Here is a 26845-nt window from a genome sequence, read left to right on the forward strand (position 1 = left end):
GCCCTGGTCCAGCTGCCCCTCCGAGCGAGCCTCGTGGCCCTCCACAGCCCACGGGGGCGGGGGCAGCCCTGCGGGGCGGAGCCGGAGCCCCGAGGCCGCCTCACCTGGTCCACCTGCCCCCGCAGCTGCTCCGCCAGGCGCCCGCGGGCCCCCAGCTGCCGCTCGGCCCGCGCCAGCCGCTCCAGGGCGTCGGCCTGCTCCCGCTCCAGAGCCCTCCGCTGCTCCCTCAGCTCGTCCCGCTCCTGCTCCAGCTGCCGACGGTGGGGACAGGGAGGGGTCTGCGTCCGGCACCCGCCTTGGGCACCCAAGTCCCCGGGGCCTCTCCCACACCCGCTCTCCGTACAGGAGTGGGGGAGGGGGAGACGTGGGGTCTCCAGGGGCGCCTGGGCTCTGAGGGCAGCCCTGGGAGCAGCCACACAGCGCCCCCCCCCGACCCCCCGCCCCACCTCACCTGCAGGACCTGGTGGCCCAGGGCGCCTTTGTCCCCAGCCAGCCCCTCGGTCAGGGCAGCCATCTTGGCCAGGGAGTCCCTTTGCTCCACACTCTCAGACTTCAGTCGGGTCACTAGCAGCTCCAGGTCAGTGTTGCTGGACTCGGCCTGGAGCCAGGAGGGAGGGCAGGGGTCACCCGGATAGGGACGCCAGGAAGAGACTTTCAGATGCCCGGGGGAACCCTCCCCATGGGCAGACCTGTTGGTGCTGGGGAGGGAGCGAGCCCCGCGTGGTGGAGGTGTGCAAGCTCAGGTCTGGGTGGGACCCGGTGGGGAGGCCTCTGAGGCAGACGATGGCCCCCAGGTAGGCAGGCTGCTGCCAGGAGAGGTGACAGGGTGGCCAGGGGAGACGGCGCGGAGGAGCAGGTGTGGTCAGGGAGGGCCAGCCGGTGCCTGTGCCTGGGGCCCAGGAGGCCTCCCGCGGCTTTGGGGACTCGGGACGGACTGGGGGCGCAGGAGGGGGAGGAGATAACTGGGGGGGGCAGAGCAGATGGTGGCAGAGAGCGGACATCGAGGCGTACCCGGGCCAGGGCTCTGCGCAGACCCTCCCTCTCGCTCTCCAGAATGTCCCTCTGCAACTGGGCCGACGTCAGTGCCTCCTGGGCCGACACCAGCTCCTTCCTGAGCCCGGAGACCTTCTCCTCCAGCTGCTCCAGGCGCCCTTGACTGAGGTCCGGAAACCAGAAGGCAGAGAGTGTGAGGGCACCTCAGGGCAAGATGAGGGGGACACAGTGGGCGGGGTGATGGCCTGCAATCCCTCGCAGCCCAGGGAGCCCCTGCAGGGCCAGGAGGTGCCCGAGCCCTGTTTCAGGACTGGAGGTGCGGTGCTGCTCTGGGTCCGTACCCTGACACCCCGGGTGAGGTGTGTGTGTGGACACGTGCACGCGCACGGCTCACGGCACCCACCGCTGCCGAGCCCGCGGGGGGTCGATCTGCCCCGGGGGGTGAGGAGGAGGCCTGGGGCGGGAGGCTGGAGCAGGTGTGTGGGGGTATGGAGAACAGTTTGCCCCGCTGTCCCATCAGGCATCCCCTCCCCTGTAGATAAGTCTGGGAGAGGAGCGGCCCTGTCCTGTTGGTGGCCAGGGACCGGAGGCTGAGGGACGCGAGGGCCCCGGCCCCGCCCACCTGGCCTCCCGCTCCCTGCGGTTCCGCTCTGCCTGCTGCACCAGCTCTTCCTTCTGCCCCGCCCACCGCAGGAGGCCCGCGTGCAGCTCCGCGTTCTCGGCCTCCAGCCTCTGCTGCTCTGCGTGTGCACCTGCCGCCTTCTCCCTCATCTCCTCCACCGCCGTTTCCAGTGTCCTTTTCTCTCTGGGAGCAGGGGAGGCAGAGGTTGGGGCAGCCCCAGGATGTGGGTCCAGGGAAGGGGAGCTGAGGGACGCTCGCTGGGCGTAGTCAAGCCTTGGCCGGGTGCCAGGAGCCTGGGTAGGGCAAGATGGGCGCCCAGTCCCCGGGGCCGCTCAGGGCAGCAGCCTGGGGAAGCGAGGTGGGGAGCAAAAGAGGTCTAAACACCTCCAGCCCCAGGCCCCAGGCCAGCCTGCCGTGCCGTGGTGGCCCCTGGCGGGCCTGTCCCTTTCTGGAGGATTGAGGGAGCCCCGGAAACACTCAAGGGTCTTGCTGCCCAGGGCGTCCTGCGCTCAGCCCTCTGCCACCATGGGCCAAGCTCAGCTAGTCCTTGCAGAACTCAGCCGGAGGGAAGGGACCCCTCCCCAAATTCCACATCTGCTTGTCCTGTTCACCTGGCCCTGACCAGGGCCCCAGGCCTTTGAGGTCTAGCGCCCTGTGCAGAGCTGTGCTCGCCAGCTGACCCACCCTGAGCCCTCTCTGCTGCCACCCGTCATCGGGCATCTTAGCCCCTCCCCCTCCAGCCATGGCCCCTGATGCCTCCATTTCCCAGGTGCCCCTTGGATCTGGCCCCTCCTTTCCCGACACAGGGGCCCCGAGGCCTGCCCACCTGTCCCCAATGCTGCAGCTTGGCCCCCGCAGCCAGGCCAGCCCTTCCAAGCCGTGGGTTTAGAAGGCGAAGCCCCCTGCTAAGTGACCCCGAGCCCCCCTGCACTCTGCTCCTTGGAGGGATGGCCCGCATCAGCCTCACCCTGCTCATGGTGCCGTTCTGCGTTCCCCACCTCTGCCTCCATCTGCCCCTGGGAAGGTGCCCACCCTCCAGGGCGCCCTCTGCAGCCCCCCCAGGTCCCCACCAGGCCAGCTCCTCTGCTGGTCTTTCCCTGGGCACCACTCGAGGAGGGCGGAGGCTCACTTCTCCTCAGACCTCCTGTCCCAGCACCAAGGGCAGTCAGGCCACCCAGAGAAGGGGCCTCCCCGGGGAGCTGTCCCACAGCCCCAGGGGCGAGGAGGGGAAGTAGCCTGACCTGCTCCCTGTCCTGGCTGCTTCAAAGGCCCTCTTGCCCATCCAGCCAGGGCCTGCTGGCCTCCCACAGCCTGGCTCAGGCAGCCCACTCGGAACTCTGAGTCCTTAGGGAGTCCTGTCCCTCCTTCCCCATTCCCACCAACCCCAGGGCGGTAAGATGCTCATGGAAGCATCCAGAAAGCCTCACGTCCAATGGCACCATAGGCCACTGGACCCACAGGACACGGCAGGACGGCTGTCAGGCCACCCCAACGACGCAGAGAGAAGGGAGTCAGGGATGCATGGGCCAGTTCTGACCCCTGGGAGGAGTCCTGGGAGTCGGGGGAGCGGGAGGTAGGAGAGCGCGTGGAAGTGGGGCCGGGCTGCACCGTGGGGAGGCGGGTGCAGGGCACACGCTCAGCCTGGGCTTCCGGAAGCTGCGTCCTGGGCAGTGGCCGTCCAGATGCCCCAGATGAGGGAAAGGGGCCTGAGCAGGCTGGGGGCTGCAGGGACAAGGCCAGGCCGAGGGAGGTGGGCTTGCCAGGAGCAGTTCCTGCCATAGGGATGGGCCCTCTTCGCCTCCTGAGGCAGCACCCCCAAGGCTGCCACTGCCCAGCATGCCCCACTCAGCCCTGCAGTCACCTTTGCAAGAGCTCTCGGGACACCCTGCAGCGCTGCGCCTCCTGGCTCTGCGCCTCCAGCTCGTGCAGGAGGCCCTCCTGCTCCCGCACCTGCTCCTGCGTGCGCTCCCGGACCAGCCTCCTCGAGGCCTGCAGCTCCTGCTGGGCCTCCGACAGCTGCTCCCGGAGCCTGGCTGCCACGGCCTGCGAGGACGCCAGCTCCTGCCGAGGAGGGGTGCGGCGTGAGTCCCTGCGGCCTGGGCAGGCCTTTGACCTCAGGCCCTCCGGAAGGAATGCACTTAAGATGGGTGCCCCCTCCCTGGGGCTGAAGGGCTTGGGGTCAGGCCATAGGGAGACCCTTCCTCTCAAAGACCCCTGGCCCCCATCTGTGGCGCCCAGGCCCCCCTTCCTGGGGCCCCAGGACCAGCCACGGGCAGGCCCTGTAATGGCACTTCTGTCCAGGTGTCACAGCTGCGCCCGGTGGAGGCCAGGCCACAGCTTCACCTCCGGGCCCCGTGGGCCAAGGCCGCCCACCTGCTCCAGCCGCCGCTGCCTCTCAAGAGCCCTGTGCACGGCCCGCAGTGCCGGGTGCAGGGCGTCCAGGGCGTGGGTCCGCGGTGGGGACGCCCCGCGCTGGGGGGACGCAGAGCGCGCGGACCTCTGCACTTGGCCCTGTGCCTCCTGAGCTTCAGGGCCGCCGCTCCACGCCAGCTCGGGGCACCCTGCGTCGGCCTGGGCCACCTTCAGGGTTCAGAGTGGAAGGGACGGAGGGGAGAGAGCTCAGGGCTGTGGCCACACGGGCCCCTCCCGCTCACGTCAGCGCTGGGCGGCCAGGGGTCCTGCGGCTCCTCCGTGGCTCTCCCGCGGGAAGGACCGAGGTGGCCGCACCTCCACGATGCTCTTCAGAATGCGCTGCAGGGCTCCCACGTCGTCCTCCGGGGCGTCCGCGGCCAGCGGGCCCCCACGGCTCCGGGACTCCTGCGGCCGAGCAGAGCCCTGAGCGGGGCCGCGGGGGGGACCCCGCCCGCCCCTGCCTCACTCAGCGCCACGCACCAGTTTCTGAACCTCCATTTTGAGGGAAGAGATGGTTCTCTCTTTCTGTGCGGTTTGCTCTGTGAGCTTCTCCACCAGCAGCGTCTGCTCAGAGAGTCTGGGGGTCGGGGGGAGGGGGGTCCTCAGAGCCGAGAACAAAGCCCAGAGCGTAGGCCGGCCCTGAAGATGCCCGGCCGCATCCAGATCCCTCCTGTGCTGTGGCCGCCTCTGTCTGAGTGGGCCTTCGTCCCTTGTCTGATCAGACGCTTCTCTCCTGCTCTAGAACCTTCGGTGGCCCCCACTGTCTCTGGAGCAAAGTGCAGAATGAGAGTTCAGCACTCAAGACCCCCACCCCAACCCTGGTTCTGCTCTCCAGCTTCGTCCTTAGGCCACAGCAGGTGCAAAGAGCCACCTCTGGGCCCTTGGCTGAGCGGCTTCTTCTGCCTGGGTCACTTCCAGCGCTGTAAGTCTGACAACAGGTGACATTATTGTCCCTGCCTTCCCGGGAGCCACCTTCTTCTCAGAGACCCCAGGCTCCTCTCTGTAGCCCCAGGGCACTCGGCTGAGGCCCTGCTGCTGCCATGCTGGGCCACCTGAGACCCCAGGCCCTGCCACCTGCTCCCTGGGTTGGGGTCATCTGACTTAACGGGCCCCTGAGGGCCGGACAGGTTTCTTCCCCTCTAGTGGCCAAGGGGGCCCCAGGCCCCTCATTCTGTGGAAGTGTGCCCCCGGGGCAGCAGGTGGGGCCTCCCCTCAGGAGCTGTCCCCCATTTCCTGCTGAAGCTGCTCTCGAGAGATTTCTGAGCCGCAGACACGCACTCTGTGTCCAGAACCTTGCGTGCTCACTCGCAGACTGCAGGGGGCCCTGCACCTGCCCCGGCTTCCTGCTGGCTCTGCCTCAAGGCACCCACCTCTGTGGAAATGCGCTCTGAGGCCTGAGGGCTCCTTCTGGGAACCAGCCAGTCCCTGCTGGGGGTGGGGGTGGGGTGTTAGGGACGCGTAAGCCCCGTGCCCCGGGGACCATCACTGAGCAGCCCGCAGGGTGACTGTGGCTGTGAGAGGCAGCAGGGAATGCAGGGTGCTGGGCACAGGTCAGGAGGCAGAGCTGTGCATGGCCCGAGTCTTAGAGCCTGCAGCCACCGCGGGAGACAGGCCTGGTGGGGTGGCCCTTCCCCGCCCCGCCCCCCCTCGGGGCTGCCAGCGCCCACCTGGCCTGAAGTGCCACCTTCTCTGCGTCCCAGCGGCCCTGCAGCTGCAGAGTCTCCCGCACCTGGGCCCGCAGCCGCTGCTCCAGGCCGCCTGCCGCACTGCTGGCCGCCAGCGTGCGGTCCAGGTTCAGGCATGCCGCGTGCAGGCGCCCGGCCGTCCTGGCCGCCTCCGCCCGCAGGTCGGCGAGTCCCCTGGGAGACCAGAGCAGCACCCCGCTGAGCCTCGGACCAGCATTGGCCTGCTCCTTACCCACGCAGACGCCTGCCCTGCCAGGCTCAGGAGAAGCCGCCCACCAGGAGAGCACTGTCCCCTCATCACAGACGGGGACGGGGAGCAGGGGACGGGCCACGCCAGACAGAGCAGGCTGTCTGCCTCGATGAGGACACTGACCCTCTGACCCTCCCCTCCCCCTGTGTGAATGGCGGTGCTGATTTGTACCCCAAGGCCCCCAGGGCAGACCTGTGTGAGGTGCCAGAGGGATCGGGGACCCCCGAAGGTCCCCCCTGTGGAACCCCCCTCTGCAGCAGCCCCCCAGCTGGCCCGCCCTGCTGCCCTCTCTCCCTGCACCCGTGTCCACCTTGGTCTGTCCGTTCATGCTTCTCCCCGCCTCCTGCCCCTCCCGCCTGTTTACTGCACTCGCGGGGCCAGCGTGAGGTCCAGACAGGCCCCAACGCCCGTCATCCCCACCGCCCAGCGGGCCCGACGCCGTTACCTCTCTGTGGTTGTGCGCAGCTCGGCCAGCTGAATGCGGAGCGCGGTGACCTGTCTCCACAGAAGGAAGAGGTCCTGGGGCCCCCCTGGACGCGGGCGCCGGCCCTGCAAGCAAGAGGCTCAGTCCCTTCGGGCGTGCGAGGCGTGCGAGGGAGCGAGGGAGCGCAGCCTGCAACCCCCCCCCCCCCCCCCCCCCCCCCCCCCCCCCCCCCCCCCCCCCCCCCGGCTCTGCACAGCCCCGCCCCCAGGTCCGCTGTGGGGAGCACACCCACCCACACTGCCCACCGCCTGCAGCCCCCTTTCCCACAGGCTCCTGTTCTCAAATAATGCCAACCCCCTGCTCCGAGGCCAGTGCTCACTGCCCCACCCCGCGGGCCTGGGGAGGGGGCCACGTCCAGCTCCTGCCCAGCCTGGTCTCCCACGGGGGTGGCAGGCACTCGGCAGCCCTCAGTAGCCGCCCCCCAGCGCAGGGGGGCGGGGAGGACGGGCTTGCCCTCCCCTTCCAGCACCAGGGCGGCAGCTCTTACTCTAGGGGGGCCCCGACACAGCCAGGGGCACAGAAGCCTCTACCACTCAGAGCTCTTGGGGAGGCAGTGGGGAAGCCGCCCGCCGAGACGGGGCCGAGTGAACTGGGGAGTAACCAGGAGCCTCCTGCTCAGGAGGCCACATCGGGCCTGTGGTGGGAAGAGGGGAGAGGGGGGGCAGGAACGGGACAGAGCCGTGTGTGGCCAGCGGCACCAGCCTTTCAGGAGCTGAGCTGAAGCCCAGGGATCCTGAATCTCCACGCCACCTTCCCCGTCCCTGGTCCCCGGGCTGTGTCTGAGTGCTGACCTCCGGGACCCGCAGAGAGCTGACCACGTGCCCAGTGCTGTCCCGCACTCCCTCTGCCCCCTGCCCGTCACGGCGCAGCCTCTCCTAGCTGCTTCACCTTCTGCTGGCCCTCAAGACCCATGCCCTCGCCATCCTTCATGGAGCCTCTGCTGACCCCATCCTGACCCCGCCTCTGAGGTCCCCCCACTGAGCCCTAGATGCCTTCTGCAGGGAAAGCCCCTTCGTGCACGGGGCCGGGTCCTCTGTGCACTTGCACCGCGCCTCCCAACCCCCATTGGGATCTGCAAAGGGCAGGGACCTGACAGGCCTCCTGGTGACATGAAGGAGCAGACGCCTGGATGGGCCTGCCCAGCACCGCGTCCAGTTCCAGACTCCACAGCTTCTTGAGTGCAGGCTGGGCCGGCCCACATGCTGGGAGCATTCAGGCAGGAGGCTGGGCCGGCCCACACATGGGGGCGCTGGCCCATGTGCTAGAGAGCACTGAGGCCAGGACCCCAAGGTCGGGAACTCGAGAGGCACATCAGCAGCCAGCTTCTTGCCTAACTGAGCAACCTGAACGTGCTTCCTTGACCACAAGGCTCACGGGACGCAGAGGAAAGCCTGGGGCCCATCCAAAGGGGAAGCGTGCCCACATTCATGAGTGAGGTCTCTGTGTAGGGTGTCCCAGAGCCGACCGGCCAGGACACACACGTGCTCACACCCAGACACACACGTGCTCGCAGCCTGGCCCACAGGACACCATGAGGAGGCACAGTGGACAGGATGTCTGCGTCCCCTAAAAGTCCTATGTTAGATGTCGTCCCCAGTGGGACTGTACTTGGAGGTGGGGCTCTCGGGTTCCACCCTTATGATGGAGTCAGTGCCCTTATAAAGGGCCCCCAGAGAGCCCCCCTCCACCGCGTGCGGCAGGTACAGTGAGGAGGTGCCGTCTGCGACCCGGGGAGCCCCGCACACGGACGGTCTGGCACCTTGATCGTGGGCTGCCTGCCTCCAGAGCCGTGAGAGGTGGACGTTAGTGTAACGGGGACCCCTTCCCCATCTGTAGTGTCCGGTGACAGAGCCGGGGTGATGAGACAGGAAGGAAAAGATCTCTCCTCTGGATTCGGAGCCACACAGCCTTTATGCTGCCTGAATTCACAGAACCTGGGGCTTCATAAAACTCAGGCTGAACATTCGCTTCAATTCCAACAGGTCCAAAGACTGTTAGAGCCCCGGGTACCTATCAGAAGCAAACGGAAATCCTCTCTGAAAGACACCACGTCCACTCCAGGTTTCAAAAAACGTTCACAAAGTTCCAAGAAAAATAAGCAGCTTTTGTTTTAAAAAAATGTTTAAATCACTAACGACACAAGGAAACAGCGCTATAATCAAGGTGCCAAGAGCCGCAGGATCAGACCGTAAAGGACGCGGACGCCCGGGAATCTGAACAGTGCAGAACATGACTCGTTTGCATCAGCAAGTAGACGAGGGGCTCGAACATGTGAGTTAAGGGGGAGTTATCTGGAAAAGAATCAACCAGAATTCTTAAAGATGAAACATGGTATTTGGAATTTACGTGAAGCAGGCAAGCCTAACAGAAATCGGGCACCGAAGACAAAATTGCTGAGCAGGTACATGTGTTTGGAGAACTTGTCTAGAATATAAGCCAGGGCGACACAAAGAAAGCAGACACGATGGTTCAGGCGCGGACTGAGGCACCGAGTCGGGGAGGAGAAAGCGTGAACACAGGCAGGGCTCAGAGAGGGAAGGGCTACTTTCCAAAGTTGACGGAAGACACAGAGCCCTGGTGAGCCTGAAGCAGGACACACAAAAGCACACCTGCACGCCGACACACGCGAGCAAGACCGCAGAACAGCCAAGTGCAAGCAGGGTCTTCGAGCCGCCAGGGGAGAGGACAGATGGCCGGTTCGAGGCGCCCGCCAGGGTCAGGGGCGCTGGGAGCGGAGTGCTGGGTGGTGATGGAGGCCAGAGGCAAAGAAGGGTCTTTAAGGCACTGAGAGAAAACACCTGCCGACCAATGAGACCTGCCTTCAAGGGCAAGGACCTGCCTTCCAGGACAAGGACCTGCCTTCAAGGGCAAGGACCTGCCTTCCAGGACAAGGACCTGCCTTCAAGGGCAAGGACCTGCCTTCAAGGACAAGGGGGAAGTGAAGACCCTGGAGAAACCAATGCCCTACTGAACTTGAGATCCGTCATCCGGGGCCCTTGTTTCCACCCAGCGGTCACAAGCCTGGCCGTGGGGGGAGGAGGGGCTGCCTCAGACGTGCCCCCTGCCTCACGCGGGGGCCCCGCCGTCCCCCCGCCCCTGTAATGATGGACGTGGCCCTCTGAGCGATGCCGGGGGCAGCCTGCCTGGTGACCTCCCCTTCGTGCGGCAGGAGGGCCCGGCCAGCCTCTGACGGGAACAGTGGCCGCAGAGGGCTGGGCGCAGGGGTCCAGCCTCCACCTGCCGCTGGACGGTAAGTGCAGGGACCCATGGGCTTGCGAGGGGTGTCTGTGTGGGGTCAGCCCGAGGCCCAGCCCGCAGGGGCCCCCTCGGCCTCTGCTCTCCCTGGAGGAGGCGGTTTTCCAGGCAGCATCTGGGAGGAGCCCGCCAGTGGCGCCTGCAAAGGACAGTGGGAAGGCTGTGGGGACGCGAGCACCCCTTCAGGGAGGGCCGTCGCTGCAAAGGCTGCCTCGCCCCCGCCACGCCCCTTTCTGGGGCCCGGGGCCGGTGACACAGCAGAGCAGGAGTGCCTCTCGTCACTCAGTGCCCACCTGTCCTTGAAGTCTGACTCGAGCATCCGCCCTGGCTGGCACCGGGGGTTTGCCATTAGTGACCACTTGCTGAGGCTATGCCGGGAGCACGGTGCCCTGGCCCCCCGAAGGACTCAGGGGCTCAGAGCTGGGACCGGGCAAGGCCTCGGGGGCCTGCTGGCCTGGCCGAGGGCTGGCGGCAATGGCGTGGCCCCTGCCCTTGCTGTCAGGAAGCCGCAAGGAGCCAGGCCCGCGGGGACCCGCTTCTCTCTCAGGAATGGGGCAGGAGTTGGCCCTGTGACCCCGTTCGACTCTCCTGCTTGCCGCTCCTCAAGGGGGGCCTCCCTGCCTCGCGGCCCCCACCGGGCGACAGCAGGGCCCAACCGAGCGCCAAATGCGGGGTGGCAGGAGGTCAGAGGCCGCGCTCCCGGGGGGAACCACAGTACAGCTGACTTGCCCTGTCCTGGTCCCCGCCGCCTGCCCCCTGCCGCCAGCCACAAGCGCCCAAGCCGGCGTCCCCCGCAGACGGCAGAAGCGGGAGGGCACCTGTCTGTCCACCCGCTGCGGCTCGGCCCGAGGATGGGGCCCGCGGTCCGCCGTCCCGGCCAGCTCCTCCGCCAGCCTGTCGTAGGCCTTCTTCATGCGCCCCAGCTGCTGCCGCAGGAGGGTGTTCACCTGGCAGAGTCCCGTGCTCCTGGACGGCGACACCACAGCAGCTCGGCCACGGCCGGGGGCTCCTGAGAAAGGCTCCCTGGGCCCGGCCGACCCCGCACAGGCGCGAAGGCCTCAGCCGCTCCCCGGCACTGACCGCCTGCAATGGGCCCGATGGCCCCTCACCCTGGGGCCGTTTCTGAGTGCCACACCGGCCCCCTGCCCCCTCCGCCCACAACACGGGGCTCTCCTGGCCACGCCCACAGCCCCCCAACCTTGGCCGGCTCCCTCCGCAGTGCAGGGGGAGCCCTCAGACAAACTGCTCAGAGGGGCAGCGCTGGGCGCTGAGGGGATGGCCTGGGAGGAAGGGGCAGGGCAGGTCAGAGGGGGCGTCAGGCACGCCCCCCCATGCCTCGAAGGCGGCAGCGCCCCTGTTGCCTTGGGGGCCTTTGTCCACTGAAGTGGAGCCGAGCTGGGTGGAGCCACCCCCAGAGCCAGCCCGCCCAGCCAGGCTCGGGCCACGCCAAAGACCTCTGCTCCTCTCGGCAGCTCAGGCCTCACCTCCTCTTGGGCTGTTACTCCCCCTCACCCCCGCTGCTGTTTTTGAAAAACTGGTTTTCAAAATGCTTCCCAGCACTTTCCTTCTTTCGCCAGAGTCCCTGAGGACGGAGCTCCTAACAGGAAGTGCTCCACACACGTGCTGGCCTCCTCGGGGTCTGGAGAGGCAGCGGTGCTCAGGGCTCGGCCCTCCTGGCTGCCCTCCCTGCAGTGTGGAGGCATGCCCTTCCCTTGCAGGGATGGAGTCCTGGGACCTGGGGGCTCGGGGGCCACTCCTGCAAGGCTGAGGTCACCCCTGGGGGTGCCAGGCCATGACCCATGCTTGCCAACAGGGAACGGATGCGCCCCTGACCATGAAGTCAGAGCGGCTTGGAGCCAAAGGGGCCTGGGAGTCAAGGCCAGAGTGTGAAGAAGGGCGGGGTTGAGGGCAGCAGCCACAGGGACCCCAGGACTGGCTGTGCCAACCACAGGCCACATTCAGCTCAGGGGACCTGCCCGCTGTGCTGGCCAGGACGGCAGCCTTGGCAGGTGACGGGGGCTTGGAGGAGGCGGACGTGGGAGAGCAGGGCCGGGGGGACCCTCAGACCCGGGGGACCTGCCCCCCATGCCCGAGCCCACAGCAGGTTGGTCCCTGCCCCTCCTGCTCTGTCCACTCCAGGCCTGTGGCCAAATCCTCCAGGCAGATTTGACTCAGAGTCACTCTGCGAAGAGACTGGCCAGCAGCCCCAAGGCACAGTGGGCTCTGCTGCCTCTGGGGGTGACTGCCAAGGTCCCTGTGGCCCTGACTGCCGCGTCCATCCAGCTCACCTCTGCTCAGCGGCCTCCAAACGACCCAGGGCCTCCTCCAGGTCCACGCTGTGCTCCAGCTCCGACCTCCGCAGCAGAGCCTCTGTGGTCTCCAGACGGGCCTGTAGCTGGAGAGGGACTGTAACCCACCTCGCCAGCAGGCGGCGCTGGCACCGAGGTTTCCCCTCCCCCCCCCCTACAGGCAGGAGACAGGGCTCCCCTCTGGCCCAGCAGGGGCAGGGGTCCGGTATGGCTGGGTCTGCTGACGCTCAGACCCCTCCTCACAGTGGGTCAGGTGGGCAGCCATTCGCACCCTGACCATGTGCCCAGCACCTGCGGCTGGCGGAGGAGGGGCCTGGGGGCCTGGTTCAAGCCTGGCGGGTTGGCTGAATTGCAGAGCAGGGCGGGGGTCGCCCCCGCTAAGAGGGGGTAAGTGTGGGGTCTCACCCCTCCAGCCATGCCCACCGCCTGTGCTGGAATCTGTTCCCAGTGCCTCCTCCGGCAGGTGGCAGGGACCACGCCCACCGTGAGTGGCCAGTGGGGAGGGGAGTCACCCAAGGTGGACCAGGCCTGTCCCAGAGTCTGCACCCTTCCAGGCTCCCTGCTAGGGCCTGAGCACATGGTGACCCTAGAGCTCCAAGGGGAACAGGGGGTGCTGGGGGCGTCCCCTAGATGTGCTGACTCAGAGCACGCTGGGGGCGTCCGAGCAGGCAGGCTGGTGGGCGCTGAGATACGGGAAGACCAGAGAGCCTGGAGGCCACCAGGAGGACGAGGGAGGGCAGGCCAGAGCGCCCAGCGGAGCCAAGAGGCCAGGGCAGGGGCTGGGGATGCCGGCTGGAATGGAGGCGCCCACCAGGCAGTCACACCTGCCCCCCTGCCCCCCGCCCTGCCCATCTGCTTGGGGGTAATGTGGGGGGCCTGGCCCCTCCTGGCGCCTGCCCAGGGGACCTGGCATGCGCGCTGAGCTGCGGGGTCTGGGAGTTCAGTTCTGACTCATGAGGCTTACTAATCTGTCCGCAGGATTTCTGGCTTCTGTTCCCACGGCTGGTTCCCAACATGTCCCCACCCTGTGCTAGGAAGGCCCCCCACCCCCACCCCTGGGCCGAGGCCGCAGACCACCAGGGAGGGCAGGCGGGCTCACTGATGTACTCCCGGCCCTGACGGGGATGCGGGGCCCCTGACGGGGATGCGGGGCCCCTGGGCAGTTGGCACGGGCCGCTGGTCATGCTGGAGAAAGGGCCAGACCCTAGTTAGGTCTCAGCCCCAACACGGGCAGCACAGCCCTGGGCAACTCTGGCCTGCTCTGAGCCTCGGTTTCCTCATCTGGAAAGCGGGGTCACCTATCCCGCCATGTAGGGCAAGGAGGACTCTGAGGGCTGCAGGGGTGGGGCTGAGCCAGGCGAGCCAGGGGCTCTGAGCATGCCACCCAGCACCCCCAGCCCAGGCCTGCCTCAGGAGCCGTCAGGCGCGGGGTGGCAGACACTGGACAGACGGTCTGGCCTGGCGGGTTTCTTCACCTTTCCACCACGGTTTCCCCATCTACTCAACAGGCCTCCCCACTGGCCCTGCAGGCCAGTCTGCCACCTTCTGCCTACCACATGCCCGGTGACACACTCACCCGCTCACTGACCACGTGGTACCTGCCGGCCAGTTCGTCCTGCTCTGCACCCGCCTGGGCCAGCAGGCCCTCCAGCCGGGACAGCTCCGCCTGCAGCAGCTCGTTCTCCTCCCGCACCCCCGCCGACGTGGCCAGCGGCTCCTGCAGCCCTGCGCAGGTGCAGCACAGGCTCAGCCCCGGGGGCCGGCCCGGCCCCCCCACCTCCCTGGCCATGGCACCCTGTCCCCACGGTAGGGCTGTGGAGCGACCATTGGGTTCTCTCTGCTGGCCTGCCCCCATCTTCCAGGAGGGGTCCCACTTCTGACCCGGGAGACCCTGACGCTGGAGGCCTCCCTCCCTCCCTGGATGGTGGGTGTGCTACCAACCCCCTACCTCTAATGGATGCCTTTGACCCCAGAACAGCCCCAAACTAATTAAAGCGAGGTGTGGGCAAGGCCTGCGGGGTGTGTCCCCCCCACCCCCTGATCAGGGGTAACCGGATCTCATCCGAGTAGGAAGTTGCTGTTCTAAGTGCGCAGTGGAGTTTATTTTTCCTTAACACCCACTCGGTGAGCTGCCAGTTCCCGTGGGAGGCTCGACGGACCCCCTAAGATGGAAAGGGGTCCTGGGACCCACGCACAAGGGAGTCACCAGCACTAGCTAGGGCCAAGAGGCCGGACCAGTTGGGTGACTTTGGCACAGGGACCCTGGAGCCAGTTCCTCAGCTGCAAAGCGCTGGCCCAAGGGGGCCTGACGCCGGGTGAGCAGAGGTGGGGGGGTGTCTCAGCGTCTGTGCTTCCTGAGTGTCCAGACCGGCGGTCATGAACGAGTCACAAACACAAACGCAGCACTGGACAGTCCTTGCGGGCTAGCCATAAGCCCACCATGGGCCTGGACACAAGGCCCCGTGGCTGGCCCCATGGGAGGGTGTGGCTTGTGCCCCTCACATTGGAAGATGACGACAGGCCAGGAGGGGCCTGCTGGCCGGGGGGCTGGGTACACTGAGCTAGATGCCAGCTGAGGGCTCTGTGGCTCCCTCACCCCCATCGTCACCCTACTGCCTCCCGTCACCTCGGTGCGGCTCGTCCCTCAGGCTGTCAGCCACGATCTCGCGGATTCGGGCAGGCACAGGGGTGGGCAAAGCCGGCCAGCCTTCCCCACGCACGGTCAGCGCCCGGTCCTCTCTGCTGGCCATGGGACTCAAGACGGTGTCCTCCAGCCTCTGCAAAACAGCTGTCTAGGGACACCTGGGGCTGGCAGTGTCCTAGACGGCTGCCAACTACCCCCTACAAGCCCGGGGGAATTAGTGGGCACCACCGCAGGGCTCTGCCCGGGCAGCAGCGAAGTGGCCCGGAGAGGCCTGGGTGAGGCGTTCATCCATGGCACCCTGGCTTCTCCACCCGTGAGGCGGGAGGGCACCTCCCTGCCCTGGCAGTGCCCTGAGCCCCAGTGACCCCGACGGCGCCTAGCCTCGGAGGTCACTGTGCATTCCCTCAGGCCCTGCTCCACCCCCGGGAGGGCTGCGCTGGGTGCTCCCAGTGGACCTCTGCAGGGCGCTGGGAGGCAGGTGCCCTTGCTCTGGCCCAAGGATGCAATGTCCTGCCCACCTGCCCCACACAGTCCCCACCTTCACAGCCCGGGCTGTAACTGGTAAGGACCTGGGACCACGCATCCACCTCCCTTTGGGACATGGCCAGCTGCCTGGGGCTTGCCCCTGTCCACCGGGAAGGGGATGAATGGGCCCTGGAAGAGGTCGGGGGGGAACCGAAGGGTGGTTGTGAAGGGTGGGTGGGGGTGAGGGCGGTGCTCCCTCCTGGCCACCCCGGAGCCGCTGAGCGCCGTGGGAGAGGCCAGACTAGGCCTGGAAGTGGGCAGGAAATCCCAGCATCCCGGATGCCCAGAGGCTGGTGTTGGGAGGTGTGGGCTCCGAGCTGGCACACTGCCTCAGCCCTGGGGAGTCTTTGCACCGTGAGGTGGGCAGAGCTGGGGGAGGGCCTGGGGGTGTCTCTAGACCCCAGGCCCAGATGGGGGGCCCTTACTGCCGCATCTAATTGTGGCACCAGTCATGGGAAGGGTGTTCCCGGGACCTGCAAATCAGTACTTCACTGAGGACGTGAGGGGCCTTGATGTGACAAGATCACCGGATGTTTCCCAGGGTTCCTGGGGACAGATGTCTGCTCTCCACGACTCTCCAGGGCTGCCAGCCAGGTCCCCTGACCACCTCCCTCCCCGGCCCCATTCCCAGACCTCTCCAACTCCTCACTCTGTGCCCAGACCCACCCTTCCTCCAGCTCCTGGCCCCAGGACTCCCCAGCTCTCCCCCAGCCCGGGGCCCTGTGAGTGACCACGGAGCAGCCGCCTTTGGCCTGTCCCCTCCCCCCGCTGAGCGCCCCCAGCTCTCCCTGAACACCTCCTCCAGGTTCAGTCTCGCTCACCTGGCTCTGAGCCTCAGGGCCCGGCTGGAGGGCTTCCTGAGTGCACGCCTGCCCTGCCCGGCTCACTGCCGGGCTCACTGCCCGGCTCACTGCCCTGGTACCTTCCTCCCCCGCCCCCCTCGTTCCCTCTTCCTGAGATTAGAGCCTGGTCTCTTCTGCACACACTGCCTCAACTTCTCCCCAGACACAAGGCCTCTTCCATCAGGACCAGATTGCCAAGAGTCACCCCAAGACCTGGGCCCCCGAGTGACACCTGGTAGGGCCCTGCTCTGGTCCCCAAAAGCAGCCCAGTTGCCCGGCAGCCACTGAGCAAATGCCAGGGACTGACTTCCACTGCCCTTGCGCTGGAGCGACAGCCCCAGTTCTGGTTCCCCCCCGGGGCCCAGCTCGTCATCAGGCTGAGTCAGCGAGGGGGGGCGCTGGGAGGCCCCCTCACCCAGCATTGCCCCCAGATGACCCCCCTGCAGTATTGCTCGGGGTGAGGGGTGGGCAGCCTGCCTTGGGGGCAGGGAACGATGTGCCTGCTTCCATTTCAGGGCCAAGTGAGGAGGAACTGGTGTCAGGACGGTCAACCGCCCCTCCGGCCCTCCCCGGAGGAAAGGCAGCCAAAGGGGCTCAGTCCTTGTCTGCCCTGAACCCTTTATACCACGTGGGAAACTGAGGCTCAGCGGGGTAGCGAGACCCACCCCAGGGCCCCGCTGCAAGGAGCACGAACTCCAGGAAGCTCTCCCTCCGAGGCCAGCAACGACTCTGCCCCTCCTCCCCCGCCCCCCCCCCCCCCCCCCCCCCCCCCCCCCCCCCCCCCCCCCCCCCCCCCCCCCCCCCCCGCTCCCTCGGGCATCCGAGGCGCCACCCGCTAACGGGAAGGCAGCAGTGAGGCATAAACTTGACTCATTCCTAACATTCACAGAGGGTCACTTATTAGCCGAGACGTCCCGAGAGGCGCTGGGGGCGTAATGGGTTCCAGCTGCGGCCGGGTGCCGGCGATGGGCCGAGGCCCAGCTGGAGCCGCGGGGGCGCGGTGGGGGGCGCGCGGAGGGGCGGGGCCGTGGGGTGGGGGGGGGCAGCCCCGTCCCCGTGGAAACCTAGGGAGGGGAAGGGGCAGGCCCAGCAGGGGGAAGGGAAGGGGCGGAGGCGGGCGGGGGCGGGGCCAGCAGGGGAGGGGAAAGGCCAGCAGGGGGAGGGGCAGGGGCAGGGGCAGGGAGGGGGCGGGGCCAGCAGGGGACGAGCTGGAGGGGGAGGGCGGGACCAGGAGGAGAGGCCTGGTCTCCGCCCCGGTGCTCGCGAACCCGCGGGCAGGACGCCACCGCTCGCCGCCTCTTCCCGGCCAGAGTCTGGCCTGAGGCGCTCGTCACTCCGGCCGCAAGACCTTCCTGTCTGCAGCCCCTGGCCGCCACCTGCGGGGCCCTGCAGGTCCGGGCGGCTCGTCTCCTCTGCGGGCCGGAGGGGCCTCCTTCCCGGCCGGCCATTTGTGGCAGGGCCCGGGGGGCGGGGGCGTCTGCATGTCTGGCCAGCGCACAGGGAGACTTCCAGAAGCCTACCCCCGCCGCGGGACTCTCAGCCCCTCGGAGGGCTGGACACTGGTTAACAAGAGACCTCAGACTCGCAGTTGACCCCAGCCGTGCCCGTTCCTCCTGTCCCCAGCGCCTTCTCTGCCCAACCTTGGCTAAAGGCCGCTGCGAAGTCACAGCCCCCGCGTGGCACCGCCCGTGGACCTAGATCCCAGCCCTAAGGGGGGCAGCAGCGCCTTCATCACTGTCACCCTCCCGGTTGTGGCTGTGTGGAGGGAGAGGACCGGCACACGGGGCGACGGGGGCTCACCTCTCTACCCCTCACCCCTGGATCAGAGGAGTCCCCGTTAGGAGAATGGGTCCCTGTTCCACCTGCCTCGGGTTCTCATCTGGGAAATGGGAGGGGGCATCCCAGAGCGGGCGTGTGTGTGGAGTCTGTGGGTCCGAGGGGGCGGGGGAGGACGAGGAGAGGGGGCAGGTCCGCAATGGAAATCATACAGTAATTTCCCTACTGCCTCTCGCTGTGACCAGCGTCCGCAAGTCCCTGAGCGAACATCCAGGGTGCTAGGGGGCATGGACAGACAGCCTGTCACCCAGGGCGGGAGAAGGAAGGATTCGCAAGAGGAGCCTGGCGTCTTCTAGATGGAAGAAGGTGAGGCTCCCCCAGACCGCCAGAGAGACCCTCGGAGGGGCCAGGGTGGGTTCGATGGCCCAGGGGCCCCGGAACCTCGGATTACCGTCACCCTGGGAGAGAGCGGCCTGTGGGGGAGCCCGACGCACCCGTCCTGGCCTCGGGCTGCGGCCCCCGGGGCAGGAGCGGCCGAGGGAGGAGCCGAGGGGAGGACCGGCCAGGGTCCCGCGTCGGCCCCGAGCTCCCACAGCGCCGCCGTGTGGCCGCCGGCGGCTCTACGGGGGTGGGGGGAAGGAGCAGCGCCCGCGCCGCGCAGAGATGGGAGTGACGGCCGTGAGCCCGCACAGGTCAGGGGAGGCGGGGCGGCCACCGCTGAGGATTTCCTAGCAGACAGTTGCACGCCCGTGATCGGGCCCTGAAAGGCCAGGTTCTCGCCTCCACGTCCTGAGGAAGCTGGGGGCTCACTCAAGGTCATCCAGGCTCAGGTGTGGGTCCCAGCACCGTCCCCACGCAGCCGGCCCCCAGCCTCTCGCACCGGCGCCCACACAGGCCTTCCCGCATCCCCAGGCGGCTGGCGCGGCCGGAATAACACGTCAGAGGACAGAGCCTGCGGCCACGTCCAGCCACCAGACGTCTGCTTGCCCTGTTTCCCGGGCTTGGCCGGCGGCGGGGAAGCCCTGGCCGGGGCTCTCGCATACCAGGTTACCTGGGTGGCCGGGTGGGGGGAAGAGCCGCCCTGTGTCTGGGCTGACACCTGGCCCCTGACTGCTCCGTCCAGATGCCTGTGCATCTGGGGAGCCCTCGAGGGCCGCGGGGGTCACCCCAGGAGCAGGGTCATGCTTCCTACGGCTGGCAGTTGGGTCCTCACTCATGGTAAATGGGAGATCCAGGCCAGGCAGTGGACGAGGCATTTGGGGGTGAGGGGCATGACCTGTCATTCGTCTCTGCGTCCCCGCCCTGAGCCCCCAGCGCCATCAGTGCTCGGCATCAACCGGACACAGGGCATTACAGGCTTTCTCTTGAAAGCCCAGCCCAAGGTATGAGTCACTAACTATAACATGACTCATAACAAGGAACTCTGGGAAGGGCAAGGACCTGGTGTTGCGTGCCCCCGTGCTCCCGGTGCCCGTACCGGCTGCTGGAGGAGGTGGTCAGCGAGCTGCGCCTTGAGGAATGAGTGCATTCCAACAGCCAGAGAGGGTGCCCCGGCCAGGTGTCCCGGCGGAGGGAAGAGTGCAGGCAAGGCAGTGCGGTGGCTTCTCGGAGTCTGTGTGGGGCTGAGGCAGCAAGGCGGGAGAGGACCCTGCGGCCCATCGGACCAGCTCTGCTGTGACCCTGGCTGCGTCCGGACAACCCGATGGAGGATTTGGAGCTGGGCCAGTGCCCCTGTCCCCGGATCGCCCGGGGACAGCAAGGGCTTGGGCCCTGCAAGTGACTTGCCCCGGCATGGCGCTCTCACACCGTCCGGCTCCTGACCTGTGGGTGGGCCCTCTCAGGTCCTGGGGAGCCCCAGAGACCGTTTGTCTCACCCCATAACACAGACGGGGACACTAGGCACAATCAGTGACGAGGCGGCACCAGAACTGGCACACCACACTCCTCTCCCTTCTGCTCAGAGGCGTGGCCCGACTGCATCGCTGGGCCCACCTCCCTTCTTGGACCTCCTGACACACCTTCCCTCAACCCCTCCCCCCTTCTTTGATGGGAGAAATTCTGCCACAGTGTTCCCCTTCTCCTGGGGGCTCCCAGGGCCCTACAAAGCCTGTGCATGGAGAAACTGTCTTCAACAAGTTAAATGTGAGCGGTACAGAATTCACCTTCCGGGAAGGACTCGGGGGCCGTGAGCTAGCCGGGGGAAACTACCACGGCCAGGTATTGCTAAAGACCAGCGAGTGAGGAAAGCAGCCAGGGAGGGGGCGGACGCTAGGGGAGGTGAGAACCCAGGGGGGCTGTGGTCCTGGGGCGGGCACGGGGCCAGCCTCTCCGGCTGTTCCCACTAACACAGTGACTACAACATCCTGGCACCTTGAGTATCTACAGGGAAACGTATTAACAAGACGTGTGTGCGAGACCTCTCCGTTGAGAACCACACTGAGCAAGATTTAAAAAGAAAACTTAAGTGAAGAAGTGGATGGTGTCACGAATCAGAAGACTCAAGGTTTTGTAAAGATGTCAGTTCTCCTCAAATTAATCTGCAGATTCAGTGCAGCCCCAGTCCGATCCCAGCAGAGTTTTCACTGGGCAGAAACTGACGCACTGACTCTAAAATCCACTTGGAGTGAAGAGTCAGAAGCACGGAGGCAGTGGGAAGAACGGAGCGCGTGCACGGGCGCGCCCCCGGATCGAAGACACGGGAGGAGCCGCGGAGACTCCGCCGGCGAGGCGTTGGCAGAGGGCGGACTGACCACTGGGAGAGGCCGTGACCTCTGGAAGTGTGTCCGTATGTCCACACACATGCGTGTGCACTTGCACGGACGTGCACACACACCTTGTTTGGGAGGAAGGTGGCACAGGCAGCGGGCTGGGGAAATGGTGGGCTTTCCGCTAACGGGTGGGGGAGGCCCGCCGGGGTTCACACGAACACGAGGATGCTCATCACCTCCCCCCCCCCCCCCCCCCCCCCCCCCCCCCCCCCCCCCCGCGCCAAGGTCGGTTCCAAAGGGACTGCAGGTGTCAGTGTGAAGGCATAACAAGAAAGCTTTGGAAAGAGTGTAGAAGAACATCTTTGTGACTTCGGAGGAGGCAAAGTGTGTTTCTTCAACAGCACACAGAACACGAGCACGGAGGAGAAAAGAACTGACAGATTGTGCTGTATTAAAGTTATGAACTCCTCATCAGAAGATGCTAGAACAGGAGTGGAAAGGAGGTATACAATCCATGTATTCCATAAAGGATTCATTTTCAGATTGTACAGTCAAATTCCTTCCATAATTAACAGAGAGGCACCTGGGTGTCTCTGTTAGTTGAACCTCCAACTCTTCGTTTGGGCTCAAGTCATGATCCCAGGGTTGTGGGACCGAGCCCACATTGGGGTCCATGCTGAGCATGGAGTCTGCTTAATATTCTCTCTCTCCCTCCCCCTGCCCCTCTGCCCCATTCACATGCTCTCTGTCAATCATTAATAATAATTAAATTACTTTAATAATTACTCTTAATAATAATTAAACGATTTTTTAAAAATTATAATTAAAAGAGAGGGGAGTTCAGTAGAAAAATGGGCAAACTTTTCGAGCACACACCGCACAAACGAAGGTATCTAAGGGGTCTGTAAACATACAGAAATGTCCTCAACTTCATTAGTTACCAGGTACGTGACGGCTGAAACCGCGAGGCAAGCCTCTGTACACTTACCGTCACCGGGAAGGACAAGGAAGCGCCATGCTGGCAAGACACGAGCCCCTCCCACACTGGGAATCGGTGCAACCCTCTGGAGACCACCCAGCGGTGTCCGCTGAGGCCGGCCGTGCGCACCTGTGACCCAGCACGCCCACTGCTGGGTACGCACCCGACGGGGATCTGCACCGAGGCCCCCAAAGATGTGTGCCAGGACGTTCCCGGCAGTGCCGTTCTCACTAGGCCAAAGTGGAAACCGCTCAATGGCCGTTAAGAATAAGATGGGAAAGAGCGCGGTGTGCACACACGGTGCAGCCCTACAGCAACAGGAACCGCGTGCCGCGGCCTGGGTGACGACGTGGTCGTGCGCAGGGCGTGGTCGGCCCAAGCGCACAGGCGCGCGCGCGCACGCACGGTTCCATGTTCATAAACAGGCCAGACTAACCTACGTCAGTGGGGCCTTGCGAGCCCAGGGGTGGGCTCCGCGGAGCTGCCCACTTAGGCTCTCGCTTCTGTGCGCACGTAGGACTTCGTCCCGCGGGAAAGCAAGTCCGGGGAGCTTCTCCTCTCTAGGGCCAGGTCCTAGGGTATGGGACCTACTCTTATCCCCACCCTGTGTGGGCAATGTCCTTGCCGCCATTCTCCAGTCTGCCACCTGCCCGCCCACGGCCACGCGCCCGCCAGTCCCTCCACCCGCCTACCCGCATACCCCTTCTTCCCCCTCCTCTGATCCACAGCTCAGCAAACTATAGCTCGTGGACAAGTACAGTTTTGTTGGCGGATAGTCATATCTATTGTTTCCATGTTGTCTGCGGCTGCCTCCGTGCTCCGACCACAGAGCCGAGGAGCTGCCACGGAAACTTAACGGTATGCAAAGCCTAAAATATTATCTGGCCCTTTCCTGAAAAATGTTTGCCAACTACCCACTCATCCAGTCCTTTCCCCCCCCCCCCCCCCCCCCCCCCCCCCCCCCCCCCCCCCCCCCCCCCCCCCCCCCCCCCCCCCCTCCCCATCCCTCCCAGCCCTCCCCTTCCGTCTAGTCTCAGGCAGTCCCTAGCACACTGCTCCAGCTATCCTTCCTTCCCTTTTCCGTATTAGTGGCTTTTTTCTATCAGACCGTTCTTACTGATGCAAACTATGTTAATTTACACCTCTCTGTAAGAAAAATGCTGCTTCTATGTGCCCAGGCAGTCAAGGTCATCCAGGACCCAGTGGTCCACAGTCCCCGTATTCCTTGATCTGTTGGCAGCACTTGGGTCACTGCGTCTTCCCTGAAACATTCTTCCCCGGACATCGCCCTCCCGTTGTCCTCACCTCGTTGGCCCGTCTTGGTCCTCTTGGCTGGTTGCTTCTTGCCCGCCCGTCTTTCCGCGTGGGAGGGCTCCCACTCCTTTCTCTGTGCACTCACCCGGCTGCACGTGCCAGCACCGGGCATGTCATTTCCAGCACGGAGCTCACCCGGGGACCCTCAGCTCCCACCACCCCTGCTCGGATGGCCATAGGCTCGTCCACGTTGAGATGTTCAAAGCAAAACCTCCGAGCACAATGTCGTCAAGGGAGACAACTTGAAAGACTCTACAGATTTGGAAATCAGGGTTTTTATACCTCTAGATAAGCCACGGGTAAAATAAGAAATTGCAGTGGAAATTAAGCAGCTTGAACTGAGTAATAATGAAAACCATTATATCAAAATTCATGGGATGTAGCTAACACATGGTTTAGAACGAAAAGCATCCCTTAAGTAAAGAAGAAAAAGAAAGTGAGAGCGTGAAAAGGTGCAGCCAATGTGGAAAAGAGCGCGGTACTTCCTCCCATTCAACAGGGCGACCCCGCACGTGGCCCGTGGGCCGTCCTCCGAGCGCAAGTCCGCGAGCACGTCCGCGTTCACCGCAGCATGTTCACGGCTGCCCCGAGGGGGAGACAACCTAACTGTCCGTGAACCTGGGAACGGGTCCCCACAGCGCGGCCCATCCGCACAGCAGGAGATGACTCCGCCTTAGAAGGCAGGGCCGCCGGACCCCGGGCTTCGGTGAACCCGGCGGACGCTGTGTGTGAAGCGGACCCGGCACAGGAGGACGGGCGCTGTCACTGCACTTCTGTGGGGTCCCCAGTGGAGCCAAAGTCACGGAGGCAGAGGGCAGAAGTGTGGGCATCGGGGGCCGGGGCGGGGCTGGGATCAGCATTTCCGGGGACACAGGTTCAGTGCGAGGAGGAGAAAGTTCTGGAGATGGTGGTTGCACAGCACTGTGAATGTGCTCATTGCTGCTGACCCGGGCCCTCGAACACGGTTAAAGTGGTAAACGTTATGTGTCTGTATGGATGAATCTATCTGAACACGATTTTTTAAAAAGTTAAGAAAATTAAAAAGAAGGCTGCAAATTACTGAGCTAAGCACCATCTCAAAAAATTAGCTGAGCAGCAAGCCCAGGCAGCTGGAAGGCGACGGGACAGCACACTGGTGACGCAGAGACAGGAGTGAGAAGGGCCAGCAGGTGGCGGGGCTGGGGAGGAAAAGCAGAGCCACTCCAGGATGACCAGCCCCTCTCGGCCTGGCGGGACCCTCCGGGGGTCATACACGAAGTCCCAACCCCTCAACACCGGGCTGGCCCCGCTTCACATCCTCAGACATCAAAACGACAGCAAGACGATATCGGGAAAGACTTTTGTCAGTAAATTTGAAAATCTGGGCATCGCGGACAAGTTCCTGGAAAATGAGCTTTCGCAGAAACCTAAACCGGGCATTCAGTTCCGGACGCCTCCCCTGCACAGAGCTCTCTTCCTTCCTGATCTTATACGCTAACAAACTCTCCCCTGCTGCTCAAAGAACAACACAACACAACACAATCCTGAACCCAAAAGGCACAGAGTCTGACAAGTCCGGTAGCTCTTCAGGGGACTGAGCCCAGGCTCACAGCCCTCCAGCACCCACCACCCGGGGTCTCCCGTGGGATCCCTCCCTGTCTGCTCTGGGTCTGGACCCTTCCTGTGGGAGCCCAGCCCTGGGATCCTGTGCAGAGGCGGCGGCGGGGGGTGGGGGGTGGGGGGAGGTGCTTCTCCAGGGCTGGGGAGCACATTCAGGCCTGGTCACACCTTGCCCAGAGGCCTCAGTTTCCCTGTCTGCACCTGGAGGGGGTGGCCAAGCCGCCTGGCCCTGACTCCCTGTCTGGACGGTCCTATCTGGGCATCGCTTGGCGCCCGCCTGCCTACCCGCCCCCAGGGCAGTGGCACCAAGATCTTTGTCAGCACAGTGCAAATAACAGGTGTTGGCTGAGCGGCAGAGCAGACCTCGGCGGGGCCTCTTGTGGCTTTCAGATGACGGTTTTCCACAGGAGTTTGGGGGCAGCCGTGTTTGCCAAGCACCCATGCCCGCTGCCAGACAATGGCACTAGCCCGCGTCTCTCCCTCAGACGCCTGTAACCAGAGCAACGTGCTCCCCCCCCTCAAGCATATTTTCCTGGAATCCAAAGGCGGTGATGGACTCCTCCCAGGCTGACGGGGGGTTCCTACGGGGGTGCCAGCTGGAAGGGTCTTGCGAACTGTAGTGTGCAAGCCTTTCCTCCGTGTGTCTGTCCTCTCCATCCCAGGAACTGAGGCCCCTTGGGAGCTGGACAGAGAAACTCACCCACCCGGGGCCATAATCACCTGATTCAAATGCCCTGCCCCATCTTGATCTATCCTGTGTGGGCATCCGTGTGCGTGGGCACGTATGTGTGGGGGTGGGGTGTAAGGTGCCTTGTCATGATATGTAATCACCTGGCACCAACTGTGGGCAGTGACTCCTCTCTGGTGATCTGGGCTGTTTACACAGGGCTGTGTCAGCCCCCACAGCGCCGTTTGAGGTCCTAAGAACTGGGCTCGTCAACAACTCAGGCTCAGCCGGGGCATCAGGGGCTCACTGGGATCCCCGAGGGGTCAGTCAGGGTGGGCACCGCCTGGCTGCGGCAGAGTCGGGTGAGGGCAGTGACAGGCACCTGAGGGGGTGGGATGGCCGGGCGGGCAGTGGCTTGACTCTGGGAGGCAGGGAGAGAGGGAGAGAGAGGCTTGGGGACGCGCCCAGCCGTTGCAGGTGCTGCTGGTGTGCAGCTGGGGGCTCTGGGGACCTTGTGGAGCTCACAGAACAGACGCCGAGGGTGAACCACGCCCACCCGCCTGCGGCGCTCCCACACTTTGCCACCAAGGAAGCAGCGAGCGAGCTCCCAGAGAGTCAGTGCAGAAGGGTGGTGTGACTCTCCCACCCCCAGCGTGCGGGCTGCAGGCCTGAGGCCCGGAGGCGTGGATGGGAGGCCGGGTGCCTGGCTGGGGTCTCCCCACGCCCAGTTCAGTCTCTGCCCCCTCCCCCGCCGCATGCGTGCGCCATCACGCTGACCATGTGAACACTCAAGTGGGGAGCTGGGGGTGGGCGTGGCCTCTCTATGCACCCTCCCAGCGTGCCCCGGGGCCCCTGCCCAAGGGGTGCCAGAGGGGGGGCACCCCACTGACCTGGATCACGGTGTCCAGCCCCAGAGGGGCCCGCTCTGCCTTGGCATCCCCAGTGCCAGGTTCGCTGGAGGGAGCGCTCATCTGGAGCGGGAGCGCAGGACTCGGAGAAGGCCAGGGCTTGGCGGCCAGGTGAGCCTCCTGCGGGGACCCTGGTGGGGCCGGACCTGTCTCAGTGCACCTGCCCCGCACCTGCCACGCACCTGGCTCCTCGGTCGAGGGCGCTCTGGTTGGCGAGTTCCGAGTTCTGAGTGGCCAAGGAAGCCCGAAGCCTAGACGTTGCTGTGACAACCGCGACGCTGAGGATTTCGTTTCCTTGGAAACAGGAGCGCAGGCCCTGTTGCCATGGGGACTAAGGAACGCGGTTGTTTGGAAGCGGTTTCCTGGAGACCTGGAGGCGCCCGGGTGAAGGGTGAAGCTGTCCACCTGTGTTCCGGCGCCTCCCCCAGACCCCCGCCCACACCTGGGGAAAGGGCCCAGCCCTCGCGGCAAGGGGCGCTGTGTGCCTGCCCCCCCCCCCCCCCCCCCCCCGTCCTCCTGATGCATTATCAGAAACCAACCAACCAACCAAACCCATTTTTTCCCCAACATCTAGAAAAGAGCATAGGGGTCGGGGGTCGGATGAGGTCCAGCAGATGGATAGACTGAGGGCTGGAGAGGAGAAGCCACCTGTCCAAGGACCCAAGGAGACCCCCGTCGTGTCCTGACCTTGCACCTTTTGGCATCTGACCCCCCTGGAGCCCTCCCAGGGCAGTCTGCTCCAGCTGCCCCCTTCCATGCGTGGCACACTCCTCCTCAGGCCCTGGAAGCCTCCCAGAGCCACACCAGGGACCGACAAGGACACTCATAGCTCACCTGTTGGGGTGGGGGGACCCAGCCCCAGGGAAAAGGCAA

The 26845-nt window shown here is 65.2% G+C and overlaps 1 protein-coding gene across 1 annotated transcript in view; it reads right to left on the reverse strand.

Moving 5' to 3' along the window:
- The window catches only part of CROCC2 (ciliary rootlet coiled-coil, rootletin family member 2), a 64894-nt gene extending 38715 nt beyond the window's left edge, over positions 1 to 26179 (reverse strand). Inside the window, exons 1-15 of the mRNA XM_029933511.1 lie at positions 25955 to 26179; positions 14637 to 14787; positions 13587 to 13735; positions 11990 to 12096; positions 10520 to 10667; positions 6408 to 6511; positions 5695 to 5886; positions 4508 to 4604; positions 4343 to 4432; positions 3989 to 4195; positions 3477 to 3676; positions 1616 to 1798; positions 1012 to 1156; positions 452 to 598; positions 105 to 251 (exon numbers count right to left, since the gene is read on the reverse strand). Coding sequence (XP_029789371.1) covers positions 105 to 251; positions 452 to 598; positions 1012 to 1156; positions 1616 to 1798; positions 3477 to 3676; positions 3989 to 4195; positions 4343 to 4432; positions 4508 to 4604; positions 5695 to 5886; positions 6408 to 6511; positions 10520 to 10667; positions 11990 to 12096; positions 13587 to 13735; positions 14637 to 14787; positions 25955 to 26035 — 2148 coding nt within the window. The 5' untranslated portion in view covers positions 26036 to 26179. The remainder of the gene's footprint in view (positions 1 to 104; positions 252 to 451; positions 599 to 1011; positions 1157 to 1615; positions 1799 to 3476; positions 3677 to 3988; positions 4196 to 4342; positions 4433 to 4507; positions 4605 to 5694; positions 5887 to 6407; positions 6512 to 10519; positions 10668 to 11989; positions 12097 to 13586; positions 13736 to 14636; positions 14788 to 25954) is intronic.
- Positions 26180 to 26845: the final 666 nt, after the last annotated feature.

The sequence above is a fragment of the Suricata suricatta genome, chromosome 3 (assembly GCF_006229205.1).
Source record: "Suricata suricatta isolate VVHF042 chromosome 3, meerkat_22Aug2017_6uvM2_HiC, whole genome shotgun sequence".
NCBI classification, from domain to species: Eukaryota; Metazoa; Chordata; class Mammalia; order Carnivora; family Herpestidae; genus Suricata; species Suricata suricatta.